Raw genomic sequence first — 13,361 nt, 5'->3', positions numbered from 1 at the left:
ATCTATCACTGAGCATTTTGTAAACATACAATTTTCAAGTCAGTTGCAATTTAATTTGCCAGATCAAGATCAGCGAGAGAAATAAAACTATACCTGGAAAGTACTGGAAAGTAAAGGCTGGGAACATTCAACAGAAATGTTCTCTTTTCCTACCGGTCCTTCGAACTGACAAAGAATTTTGCATAATGAAAATTATGGTTACACAAAATTTTATCACTCTGTATCATGGCGTTTAAGAGACAAATCTTGCACACAGCACACTCCGGTTCAACCCAAAATAGCCTCATTCCTTTATTTGGTGATTTGATACAGTTTTAAATTCACATAGTCACCACATAACCTAAGCACGATATTAAGCATTTTAAGCATTTTACAAGCAAGGTATTTTACTGATTTTCTTTTCAATTGCCAAAGAGTACACTAAGTGAACTGGTTAAAGGATATACTTCTGTACATAAAAATACCCATGTATTTATACAAGTGTATGGAACAGAGTTTAAAGATAATAAAAACCATAACATCACAATAAATAGGATGTGTTCCTATAGCACACCAGAGCACGCTTTGTTAGGAAGCTGTCAAGTGAGTCTCTTTTTTTCAAGGTGCTTTATGGCCTTCTGAGTTAGGCTCCTATTTCCCAAAAAGAGAGCTAGGGGTTAGTGATGACTGGATCTGAATATCTACTTGCAAATATTGCTTTTTATTTGCATGTCCAATAACAGGGGTGGAAGATATTATAATTTATTTATTTTCAAAGTCTTCAGAACTTACAAATTCTATTGATTTCCCACTTCAATATTTTAAAATTCAGATTTAATCTAAGCTCTAGCACCATACGCGGATGAAATACATGTATTTTTGTCAGAGCAACAATATTTTATATCATCTTTGTTCCTCTGGCTATAAGAATTCTGTTTAGAAAAATTTACCAAGCTAAAAATAGTTGATCTAGGTTGTAATAAAAAAGCATATTAAATACCTTTGGTAAAAATAGATACATTTAACAAGATTAGAAAAGCAAACAGTTATAATGTCAAAAAGAGAATATAAAAATGTACACAATAAAATAAAGCAACTTATAAACTGAAGACAAGGCCACTCTTCAGGTTTGTCTCTTCCAAACCACGAATGTAGTTTTCTTCTTCAAAATGGCAGAGATTTTAATAAGAAATACGGAAATATCCAGTCCTTCCTATAAGCATGACACAAAGTAAGTTTAATTCATAGCAACACAGTTCCTTTGTAAAAACCAAGTTTGTAGAACACAGAATATTCTCTCTTATTAATGTGACTATAAGGACAAAGATTCCAGATTTCTGTGATTTTAGGCACAGAACACGGAGCTTTAGAATTAAGCAAGGCAACAGAATCAGGTCCTTACTGGCACGCCCAGTTTTTTTTTTTTTCCTGTGCTGACTTTAACTGAAGCCCTACCAGGAAAACTGAAATACAGAACACAGCTAGCTGAATTAGGGACATGGTAGCTCTGCAACTAGCCAGTGAACTACAACAGTTCATTTTCCCCCACAGCCAAAGACCTTTCTCCTGTCCTTTGGGCCTCGTCTCAGAAGCACTGTTGCACAACTCCTAATCCCCGTTTGGTGTCTCCTCTTTTAGAAGGCACTGTAAATCCTGAAGATGAAAGGTCCCCGAAGCAAACAACAGAGATTGTGGATGGAGATAAAGATCAGTTCCGGAACAGAATCAGCCCCTGAACTGAGCCGCTCTGGGAGGGGCCACCGTGCCGGCGCTGGGTTATCCTCCCGAGTTCCCCTTGCACACACAGTCACACTCCTCATGGTGCTCCAGGGCCACGTCGGTGAGCGACTTGTGCAATCCCCTGACACCGACCTTTGGTCTTAACTGAAGGACCTGAAAGAGAACAATTGAAGGCACCTTTAAAGATCAACCAATACACCTCATGCATAAAATTTTTGACTTTTGGGACAAGTCAATTTCAGAAAAGAATCTTGAGGCCCGACAAAGGGTTATCATACTTAATTTTGCCAAGAAAGAGCATTATAAAAACAAATATGGCCACCCCTCCAAAAAAAAACTATCATAAACTGTCATTATTATTTCATTAAAAAATGACATTTTAATACCAACAATATGGGAGGACACTGTCTCAGAATAAAGAATAGTCTTTAAATTGAAAGATTCAGCTCACCTTTGTTTTCATTTAACTACACAAGAGAAGACTTCACCTTGAATGAATATTTTGAAATCTTTAATGCACAATTATTCGTTTTGTTAGCTGTTTTTTTCATTCATTCATTCATTCACACATCTAGATAATATTTAAACTTGAAGCAATACACTCAAGTCCAGGAAGACCGTGGCGGGAAACACGATCACTCTACAGCTGAGTTTGCTCAATTATGCCACTCATTAATTTTCTTGGCTATACTTCAAGTCCTCTATAAACTCGATGAGATGGATTAGATGTACTTCATAGACGTCAGCTTCAGTCACAGTTAACTTTCTGCAACTGGATCCTACTGTGCAGAAGAAGGAGGTCTGGCTTAAGAACAATAATGCCTCTATTAAATGAAGTTATTTGCAATTTGGATAGTTGAAATTTTTCATAAACAGTATAGAAAAATAGACACTGATAATAAATATATTTCCTTTTAATACTGGGACAAAATGGAAGATGTATCTATTCTGTAAAAGATCAACTGAAGTAATAGATAATCATCACCTATTAAGTGTATCCGATTTTATTTCTTATAATAGAAATGATAAAGCTTCAGAAATTGTATATTGTTGGATTCTGAACAGAGAGCAGAGAACATAATAACACGGAGTTGTTTAGCTTCTCTGCTTTCTCTGTGTGACACAGATATATTCATAGAACAACATTTAAAACCTATTATACCTGAAATTTTATATTAATCCAAAAAGGCACAAGTCAAGTCTTTAAGAGTGTTTATTGCTGTTGTTGTTTTGTTTTTTTAAACAGAGTACGTACATCTCATTCGGAGTAGCTGGTCACATCAGAGGTTAATTAGCTAACGTTTTCTGAATGCTCACTGGGTGCCAGCCACTATAATAATGTTTTTACATATTTAACTCACAAGAATTCTATGAAACAATTTATAAGTTATTACCCTATTTTACACATGAGCGAGCAGAGGCTGAGAGGGTAGTGAATAGTCAGTATGTAGGCCTAATATGAATTATTAGAGTTGTTTCCCCAAAGCATTTTAAAAATCAAGACGTGATTATTATCGGAGATATTTATGACCAGTGTGGATTAGGTGACTGTAATAACATTTATGCATACATTTGAGATATTTGTGAGATGTTTGCACTGGATGATCATATAATTAGATAAACATATTCATATGTGTATCTATGTGTGTTTACCATATTCTATGCAAATAAAGCATGCCTTCCATGTTTGTTTGCCAACCATGCCCACCCTGTGAGGTATTTTCATAAATGTGTCATGCTAATCTTTTTACTGCAACATGTAAAAAATTGGCATAGCAGCACGTATGAAAATACCTCATGGGGGGGAGGGCATGGCTGGCAAAAAAAAAAATGTAGACGGCGGGCATTATATGGATAAACATACAGTCCATGCACGGACACACACACACATATAAGCAACCCTAACCAAAGACTGGGAAATAATGGATTAATGTCAAGCTGGAAGAAGTCTGTTGAATCTATAGATAGTTATTCATAGCCCTGACTGAAACAAGTTTTACCGGAGACTGAAACAGATTTTGCATATTCCATAGCAACTTTCTGAATAACTCTAAAACTAATGTTATTCTTTAAAAATACATATAAGATGGAGAAGAACACGATTGAACTAGGGATTGATTTAGTTGACAACAAACATGACACAGGCTCAACATTAGGTAAGCTTGTTTTAAAAAAGCTAATATGACTGGGCTGGGTTTCATAGCTCTTAGAATGTTGTTGTTGTTAGGTGCTGTTGAGTTGGTTCTAACTCATACAACAGAACGAAACACTGCACGGTCCTGTGCCATCCTCACAACCGTTGCTATGTTTGAGCCCACTTTTGCAGCCACTGTGTCAATCTGTTTCCTTGAGGGTCTCCCTCTTTTTTCCTGACCCTCTACTTTACCAAGCATGATGACTGACTACAACTTGTCTGTCTGTCATACTGTGGGGGTTTGTGTGTTGCTGTGATGCTGGAAGCTATGCCACTGGTATTTCAAACACCAGCAGAGTCACCCGCGGCAGACAGGTTTCAGCAAAGCTTCCAGACTAAGACAGACTAGGATGAAGGGCCTGGCGATCTACTTCTTAGAAAACTGGCCATTGAAAGCCTTATGAAGAGCAGCAGAACACTGATACAGTGCTGGAAGATGAGCTTCTAAAATAGTGGTTATAAACTCAAGACTTGATGGCTAAATCTGGTCCCCAGATATACTTTATTTACTAAGGATATGCTTTGAAAACTTCAAAATTGAATAAGTTTATGTGGGAAAAGATAACTCCAGTTTAATTCATATTCTCACCACACATCCTTTTATATTAGACCAGGCAACTCTAATATCTGCTGAGCCTGTAAGGCATTTTAATTTGAGACTCCTGTTTTAGAACTACTGTGTTAAGGGCTTGTTCTTGTCTAGATTCCCACTTTGCGAAGCAGCAGTAAGGCTGGCCTCCATGCTCACCTTGCCTGGAGCAACTTGGAGCTACCGCGCTCAGGACTTCACTTCTTAAAACCGAAGTGAGCTTAGTTCCCAGCAAAAGAAGTTTTAGAAGCACGTGGTGTGGAAATGAAAGCAGAACACAAGGAGTGACAGTCAACAGACCTATTTTTAATCACAGATTTTCCAGTTTTGGATGCCACCTTTTTAAAAGACCGCCATTCAGAAATTAATACAGAATAATACCGCTAGGAAAAACCTGAGAGATTATCATATTCACCACACTTGTTTTAAAGAGGCTAAGTGTCTTGCTGACAGTCACAAGTTCATGGTAGGTCTAGGACTGGACAGGGTGCCTTTTTTTCTAGAACCCAGGGCTTTTTCCCACTTTCCCAGCTGCCAGCACAATAATGGTGAAGGGCAGGAAAACCAGGCGATACAAAGGGCAGCCTGTGAAAACGGGCATGTTTAGATTAGCTAGCAGATGTCTTAGGTTCCAGTGATGCCTTTAAGTGCACTAAAACCATTTTATTTCTAACGTAGAGATTATTCTGTACTGTTACGTAAAATAAAATGCAGTCACAGGAAGGCAGATTTGGGTTTAGTATAAGGTAAATCTTTTCTAAAGTTAAAGTTGACTCACGGGCATTGTTCCTGATGTATGCCTGTTACAAAATCTGGTTGTCTATCAGCAGACAGTGGGAAATAATTGGGAATGTTCCAGCACTAATGAAAATCTGGCGTGTGTAAGTTCTAAGATTCTTAAGGCTCTAAGCAACAACAATTACTAACATTTAATATTGCATTTTCCCTAATTTTAGAGAACAGAGGGATGAAAGAATGAAGTATTAGTAAAAGGTTTAACACGCAGCACGAATAATAGGAAGATTGGTAAAATTATGAGTATGTCCTATTGTGATTTATTTGCCTATATCGCCCCAAATAGAGAAACAAATATCAAAGGTCTCCTTTCTCCAAATAGACAATCATTTATCTCTAAGCTTGTCTTTAAAATATTTTCACTTCACGTTTTAAAATGTTAAAAGTTAAAACGCTCCACCCACTTTTTGTTTTCTGCAGAACAGACTTTCTTTTTTTGTGTGGGAGATGAGAACTTCACTCACAAGAGAATAAGCTTTCTAAATTCTTAACGTTTGACATTTTTAATTAGGTGTTCTAATTTTAAAAATGGAAACAAAATATTTTGTATGCCCTGCTTTTTTCAATGAATGCCACATTTCTTTTCTAAACTTAAACTCACTACAGTGAATTTCAGAATCACTGCTTTGTTATTTTTCAATACAAAAAGCACCCAAAGGAAACCGAAAAGAAAATGACATATACCTACCTCATGGTATTTTTTCGTAACTTTGCTTGGGACGCACTGACACTCATTGCAGTTGTGGAGACAACAAGCACAGTTTCCACCACAGCGTTTGACCAGGAGACAACCTGGCCAGAAAATGGTATCTGTTCTCTTTAGTTCTTCCCTTATGGACACCGAGAAGTTACGAGGTGTGCAGCTGTATAGTCTTACCTCCTCTTTTAGAAGGTTCAGATCCACCACTAAATGGTAGAAAAGAAAAGAAAAAAAAAAAAAAAAAGCAAAGGAAAATAAACATTCATGCTTTGAGCCTGAATATATATCACTAAACTCGTTTCATAAGGAAATGTAGTAATCATGAACAATCGCCCTAACAACATTCCTTTGTCTTTTAACTATGTTTTAGTGATATAAAGCTTGCAAGTAGGATTCTATTTTATAGCAAACAGAGCTTCATTATGACTTAGGGACCAATAAAGTGATGCCAATGCTAAGAACAGAGCCAACAAAACAGTTGAGAGCTATAAATAGGAAGCTTTACAGAGAAGAGGGCTACACCTCTCAACTTTAGCAGAAAAGTAGACAAGGAGAGCACTGGAGGGAAGAATAGAAGGTAAAATGATGAATACTTTGACTAAAAAGGGTTACCAACTCATGTCATTAACGTAGAACAGCTTTAGGAAACTTTTCAATGAACTTTCTATAATCTTTATGGCAATAAAAATCATAAAACATCAAAAAGAATGAAGAAAATGTCATTTTTTGAGGACAGTTGAATGGACCATGATGAAAAACCCACGCTGCGTTTTACAACAGCGGACACTGTCAGAAAGCGCTGCTTCTGCAGCGCGGAGGCCGTGCTTCTGGGGACTCGGGCTGAGCAGACGCCTGCAGATTTCTATCTTTCCTTCTGAAAGACTGGAGAATTGTTCAGTTTATAACCATTGTCTCTGTTCTTTCAGCAAGTTGGTTAACTGTGCTGTGCTTTATTCTTTAAAAGAATACCTATTTGTGAAGACCAAACAAAATATCCTTTCATCAGATTGTCTCAGTAAATCCTCAAAGAACCATTGTTTTTAACTACAAAATGATACTGTTTCATGAAAATTATAGCAAAATAGCATGCCACGTTAAACAGAATTTCTACATAACATATGGATAGAAGTTAATTATTATTAGGGTAAACACCTCTAATATAGTTTCAATTTCTGCTGAAATACAACTTTTTTCCTAGAAATATTCAAATTAAAAAATTCCAATGAAATTGTAGATTTTTTTATAACATTTAACTCTTCAGGATTTTTTTTTTCAAGAATAGGGAGCTTTTTTTTTTTTTAAAATTTAAGAACATTAGCTAAAATATAATAAAAACACCCATAACCTATTGCTGTCAAGTCGATTATACATCAGGCTAAATACATTTTCAATAATATTTAAATCATTAAAAACATGATTAGAAAAAAAGAAAATGCTATTTTCTGGCTAAAAACAGCTCAAATAATAATCACTACATAATCTAATTTTAAATATTAAGTGCTAATTTTTAAATACTTTAAAAATGACAGGGTAATTAAGTAACCAAATGCCTGTTTTCTTGGCTACATTATAGTTCTACATGTGATCAAGTTGTTCTACAAGGTCAAAGGGAGCCAATTTTAAGTATTTTGAAGGACTCTATTATAAAACTATTTTTTCTTATTATAAAACTATGTATATGTGACTGTAAATTATGAACTCATAGCTAGATGATATGTTAAAACCTGCATCAAGTGCAGAAAAGCACCCGGAAAAGACTAATTTGGTCAGTACACTTCAACACCTTACTCAGCTAAAAAATTATTTTTTCCAACCTTATAGAAAATCTGTTTGATTATTTAAAGATTTTTTTTATCTGAAAAATGATCCTGTGAAAATAAAGCTTTTAAATATTTAAGCACAAATGGGTTCATTTTTTGAATGTCATGAAATGACCCACTTATCCATAATAAAATTAATGAGATAATTAAATGATGTCACATATTTTACCTGATTTAATTTTGCAGAAATAATAGTATATACACACATTCCTCATTTATTCTTAAAGCTGTATGTGAACTTATTTGAATTTGTTCTCTAAAAATTAGTACGGGCAAGGAGGGAAAAAACTTACAGCTCACATATACATATACATACACACACACACACACACACACAAAGCCTGGTGGTAAATTTTTCAAAGCTTATTTAAGGTTTATACTTCTTTAGAATGTGAATGAAGCTCTTACCCTTCAAAGGATAGTCATCTACCTCAAATAGTTTTAAACACACTATTTCACGAAACTAGAAAAAGAGACTGCATATGTTCGCTTTAAAATGTTTACTTAACCATAATAAAAGGTTAGACAGATTTCCCAAGTGAACTAAGTTATGATACCTGCTACAATGTGAAAATTTAAACACACTTTCAACTTGGCTCCCACTCATTTATCATGTTTGACACAAAAGTCAAAAGCCCTTTTTAAGTACTAGTTAAGCCTGACTTAGAAAATACGTTTTTTTTTTTTTCCCCTCTAGTAGCAAGGTATGAATGAAAACCAGTGAACCAGAGGAAGGAAGGAGACAAAAAAGCATTAACGCAGACCACAGTGTGAGAAAAATACAATTACAGATTTTAAATTTGGCACATCATATTCGAAATTTATGCTTCCCATTTTTAAGGCTTCAAAGTCATCATTAAAATAAGTCATGTGAGGATAATATGATATCATAAATTCCCCAAACACTGTCTAGAACTTCTAAACAAAAAAAGATGAAAAGGAAAAAAAAGGAGAAAGAAAATTTATGTTCCAACATGCATTTTTATAGTTTTACTATATTATTATGGACTTTTCCCTCTGCAAAATATTATAAAGTAAAACTTAGCCTTCAGGCTCTTTCTTTTTCATAAAACCTCTTTAGATGTATGTATTAGTTTTTTTTTTCTAAAAAATGATGATTTTGAGCACAGCACCAAGGAAACTCATTATTTGTAGTGCAAATTTTCTTGTTCTGATTCATCAAATATTATGTTTTTACTAAAAAGGGTACTACTAACTAAAAAAAAAAAACAAAAACCTATGGTCATTTTTACTTTGTTAGCTGTTACTTCTTCAAGACAGTCATTCCAAGGATATCCTATTACTGTAAGGCAGTCTGAGGGTGGGCTTTCTAAGATGAATGCGGTAACACTGTGATATGTTTATTCTGTGGAAAATCGATTTCAATGTCTAATTAGAAGCTTTTAAAAGTTTGACTTTTCATTCCTTTGTAGAAAGACTTTCAGGCAGGGAGTTGGCTTTGTCTATACAGATGTTATCCCACACCTGCATTTTAGTTTATGTAAACTTCCAAAAATATACACTGATTTTCTCACACTTACTGTTCACTTAAAACGTTAATAGTTTTGGCAAACTGCAAAGTGCTTCAATTTGGAAAGTGCTAAATGAATATTTGAAAGATCTGATGCTTTGGATGCTTTTAAATCCATGCACGCCTCTGGCTGAAAATTCACTGAGTGCTGTGCACAGAGCTTTAGGCAGAAAGTCATGGCTAGAAGACAAGTTTTTAGGCTCCGATCCAGAGATCAGCTGTCAAAAAGCTAGATCTGAGCTTAGAACCTTTTTACTCCCACTGCTTCATACAGATCTACATGATAACATACATCAAGCTTGGTAACAAGGGCTCTATTCATGGGTGTTTCAGCTTGCCCTGCAGATCTTCATTTTCCTGTGCCAAGTGGGAGGGAAAGGAAGTGTTGTCCAAAAGTTATTCATCAAGTTATTTATCAAGGTCAAATCTTATAAATACGTAACAGCTTTCAGCATCTATACCAGGTTCAGCTACCCACGCGCTTGAACACCAATTTCAAATATCGCCGAGAGGAAACCATGTCTGTTGGCATAGCAAAATACCATGGTTGGGCAAGCCTGAACAGGACCTGCTAAGATGACATCTCAAGACCCAAAAGGGCTGCAACTCAGTGCAGGAAACGGCAGAAATCCAGTAATCTTTCTGACAAGGCTTAGAAGAACAAGCCTGGTGCAGTCTGCCCTTGTAAATAGCTCAAATTAACTGAACGTTATTTGCTTCACATAAATTGTCCAGGCTGTGGTGTTATTCTCTAAAATGATCCTGGGTAGATTTCAAGGTTTCTGGTAGACGGAAACAGTTTTTGAGTGTGTTATAATTTTTCAGTTATTCCTGTTACATTTTCATTTGTGTCTGACAGGGATGCTTTCTAATGCCAATGTTACCAGGAATATTTGCTGACCTTATTAAAAAATGAGTTAATATTACTTCCAATTTCTTGACTGTGTGGAATTAGGTATAATTTCTCTCTTGAAAGAAGACATGTTCATATTGTCAAAAGTGATCATTTCACGAGCAAATTTATAAAGAGAAAAATTATGGTATGCTTTTCTCCGTCATTATTTTCTTGCTTTGAATTCTGTCTTGGAAACAATGAATTCTATTTTATGGTGGGCCTTTGGTATTTTTCATAATATTTAGAAATGTTTCCACGCTTAGGAAATGGAAATGGATATAACCCTGATAATTGGGAGATATGGTCCCTAACGATTTTTATACAGCTTCCGCCTTTTCTAACCTCAGATCTGCTTTGCATCTATAATCATTCTCCTGAGCCTTTAAATCAATATACCCCAAATATTAGGTTTAAGTAAACAATGATCCTCATGGAATGCAATGGAAGTCTTTACATCAAATTGATATTTTTGAAGTAAAGAAATGGCAGGTATATTCAGCAGAAGTATACCTTTTAACCTTCCAAACTCGCTGAGTGATTAAGTGGCTCTTTTCCTATGAATTATTATGTGATATGTAAATATGCTCAAATGACTAAGAAAGTACACTACTTAAATATATCACTGAAGAATTTCAGACTACCATTTAGAAGCGATGGCAGAGGAATCGGAAACATTAGCTACTAAGACAACTGAACAAGGTTCTAGTCTGAAGAAAGAGCTTACCTCTAGATTTTCTTCCGAAAACAAATGCCTTGCCAAGAAGTTGCCAAGTTGGCCTGTACAGATCTTCCAAGTCCAGCTGCCATCTATCTGGTTCAAGGTACCGAATAAGGTCTTCCAAGGTACTGAAGGCGGCCACAGCGTTATTAAGCAGTTCCAGTGGCAAAGCTGAAGGGGGTGACACTGAAGGACTCACAGCTTCTGTGAATTGCTGAAAGTAAAACGAATCCTATGTTAACTGTTTTGAAAATGTCAAAGTATTTCTGGACTTAAACCAAACCAAAAAAAAAAAAAAAAACAAACCCATTGCCATCGAGTCGATTTCAACTCCTAGCGACCCTGTAGGACAGAGTAGAACTGCCCGATAGGGTTTCCAAGGAAAGGCTGGTGGATTGGAACTGCAGACCTTTCGGTCGGCAGCTAAACGCTTAAATGCTTAACCACTGTCCCACTAGGGCTCCATTTCTGGACTTACGCACTACTTACGTGGACTGCGGCAGAGCGCCACTTACGTGGACTGCGGCAGACACATACACAGGAAGTGAGGCTGTAACCCTACTTAGAAGTGATTCTTTCTCAAAGAATTCATGTAACTGAACTCTGATATATCTTCTAAGAAATCAGTAAGAAAGGCTTAACTTTAATACCACAAACCATGGTGGATGTGGATTTTATTGCTTAAAAGACCCATTGTTTACATTTAAACATGAAGATGTCTTCAAGGTTTAGTTATGAACTTACAGTGAAAACTATACATAACACAGTTTACCAGATTTTCCTTTTGTTTTCCACTTTTATTTTCCTTGATCGGGGAATTTACTTGGTAATTATGCCAATGAGGGTCAGATGAATTTCAAATTTCATATAAAATAACCCATAAAGAGCAAGAACAAAATATAGGTAAAAAAAAATCCTTTGACATTGGAAAAAAACTTGCTGATCAAGACAGATAACAGCCAAAGCACAAAGGATAAACTTGGTAATTTCGCTTAAAATATTTTTTAATATAAAAGACCTAAACAAGGTTAAGACAAGGGAGACACTGGCAGAACACTATGACGGTTTACTATGACAAACTAGATAGCTGTCACAGGATTGTTGCTGTTGTTAGGTGCTGTTGAGTCGGTTCTGACTCATAGTGACTCTATAGGACAGAGCAGAACTGCCCCATAGGGTTTCCAAGGAGCAACTGGTGGATTTGAACTGCCAACCTTTTGGTCAGCAGCTGAGCTCTTAACCACTACACCACCAGCGCTTCACGTCACAGGATTAGTATGTAGAATATATATATAATATAGACAACTCAATAGAAAAATGAACAAATTCCAGACAAGAAGCATGAATGGTCAATAAAAATATAAAAACATGATAAAATTCATTGTAATCAGAGAAATGGAAGATAAAAGTGAAAAATCATTTCACACATAAAATAACAAGATACTATTTCACATACCAATACTTGGCAAAAAATCAACAAAAGGATTGCCAATATGTGAGTAAACTGGAATTTATCTGCTCTGCCTGTAGGACTGCATGTAAACTGGCACGCTGCTTTGGTTGATGTAATTGATGGGCACAGGATACCAGAGTTGAAGTTTTAGATACTCTACCTCTCAGTAATTCATTAGTGACCTTTACATCCTGGCATTTGTGCACATGGAAACACTTGTAAGGATCTGCACTCTAACGTTGTTTGAAATCAAGAAAATTTGGAAACAACCTAAATGCACATATATTCTGACTCATGGTGACCTCATGTGTGCCTGAGCAGAACTGTGCTCCATAGGGTTTTCAATGGCTGATTTTGGGGGAAGTAGATCACTAATGTTCTGCTGCTGAAAGTAAAGAGGACTTGAAGCACTTACTAATGAAGATCAAAGACCACAGCCTTCAGTATGGATTACACCTCAACATAAAGAAAACAAAAATCCTCACAACTGGACCAATGAGCAACATCATGATAAATGGAGAAAAGATTGAAGTTGTCAAGGATTTCATTGTATTTGGATCCACAATCAACAGCCATGGAAGCAGCAGTCAAGAAATCAAAGGACATATTGCATTGGGCAAATCTGCTCAAAGGACCTCTTTAAAGTGTTGAAGAGCAAAGATGTCACCCTGAAGACTAAGGTGCGCCTGACCCAAGCCATGGTATTTTCAATCACATCATATGCACGTGAAAGCTGGACAATGAATAAGGAAGACCGAAGAAGAGTTGACACCTTTGAATTGTGGTGTTGGCGAAGAATATTGAATATACCATGGACTGCCAAAAGAACGAACAAATCTGTCTTGAAAGAAGTACAACCAGAATGCTCCTTAGAAGCAAGGATGGCCAGACTGCGTCTTACATACTTTGGACATGTTGTCAGGAGGGATGAGTTCCTGGAGAAGGAC

The 13,361-nt window shown here is 36.1% G+C and overlaps 1 protein-coding gene across 1 annotated transcript in view; it reads right to left on the bottom strand.

Annotated features, from left to right (window-relative positions):
• Nucleotides 1-275: 275 nt before the first annotated feature.
• The window catches only part of PDGFC (platelet derived growth factor C), a 266,007-nt gene continuing 252,921 nt past the window's right edge, over nt 276-13,361 (bottom strand). The window contains exons 4-6 of the mRNA XM_049852879.1: nt 10,968-11,175; nt 5,986-6,203; nt 276-1,872 (exon numbers count right to left, since the gene is read on the bottom strand). Coding sequence (XP_049708836.1) covers nt 1,756-1,872; nt 5,986-6,203; nt 10,968-11,175 — 543 coding nt within the window. The 3' untranslated portion in view covers nt 276-1,755. The remainder of the gene's footprint in view (nt 1,873-5,985; nt 6,204-10,967; nt 11,176-13,361) is intronic.

Source organism: Elephas maximus, chromosome 13 (assembly GCF_024166365.1).
Source record: "Elephas maximus indicus isolate mEleMax1 chromosome 13, mEleMax1 primary haplotype, whole genome shotgun sequence".
NCBI lineage: Eukaryota > Metazoa > Chordata > Mammalia > Proboscidea > Elephantidae > Elephas > Elephas maximus.
The sequence above is the reverse complement of the archived record's forward strand: the minus strand, read 5'-3'. Positions and strand labels throughout refer to the sequence as shown.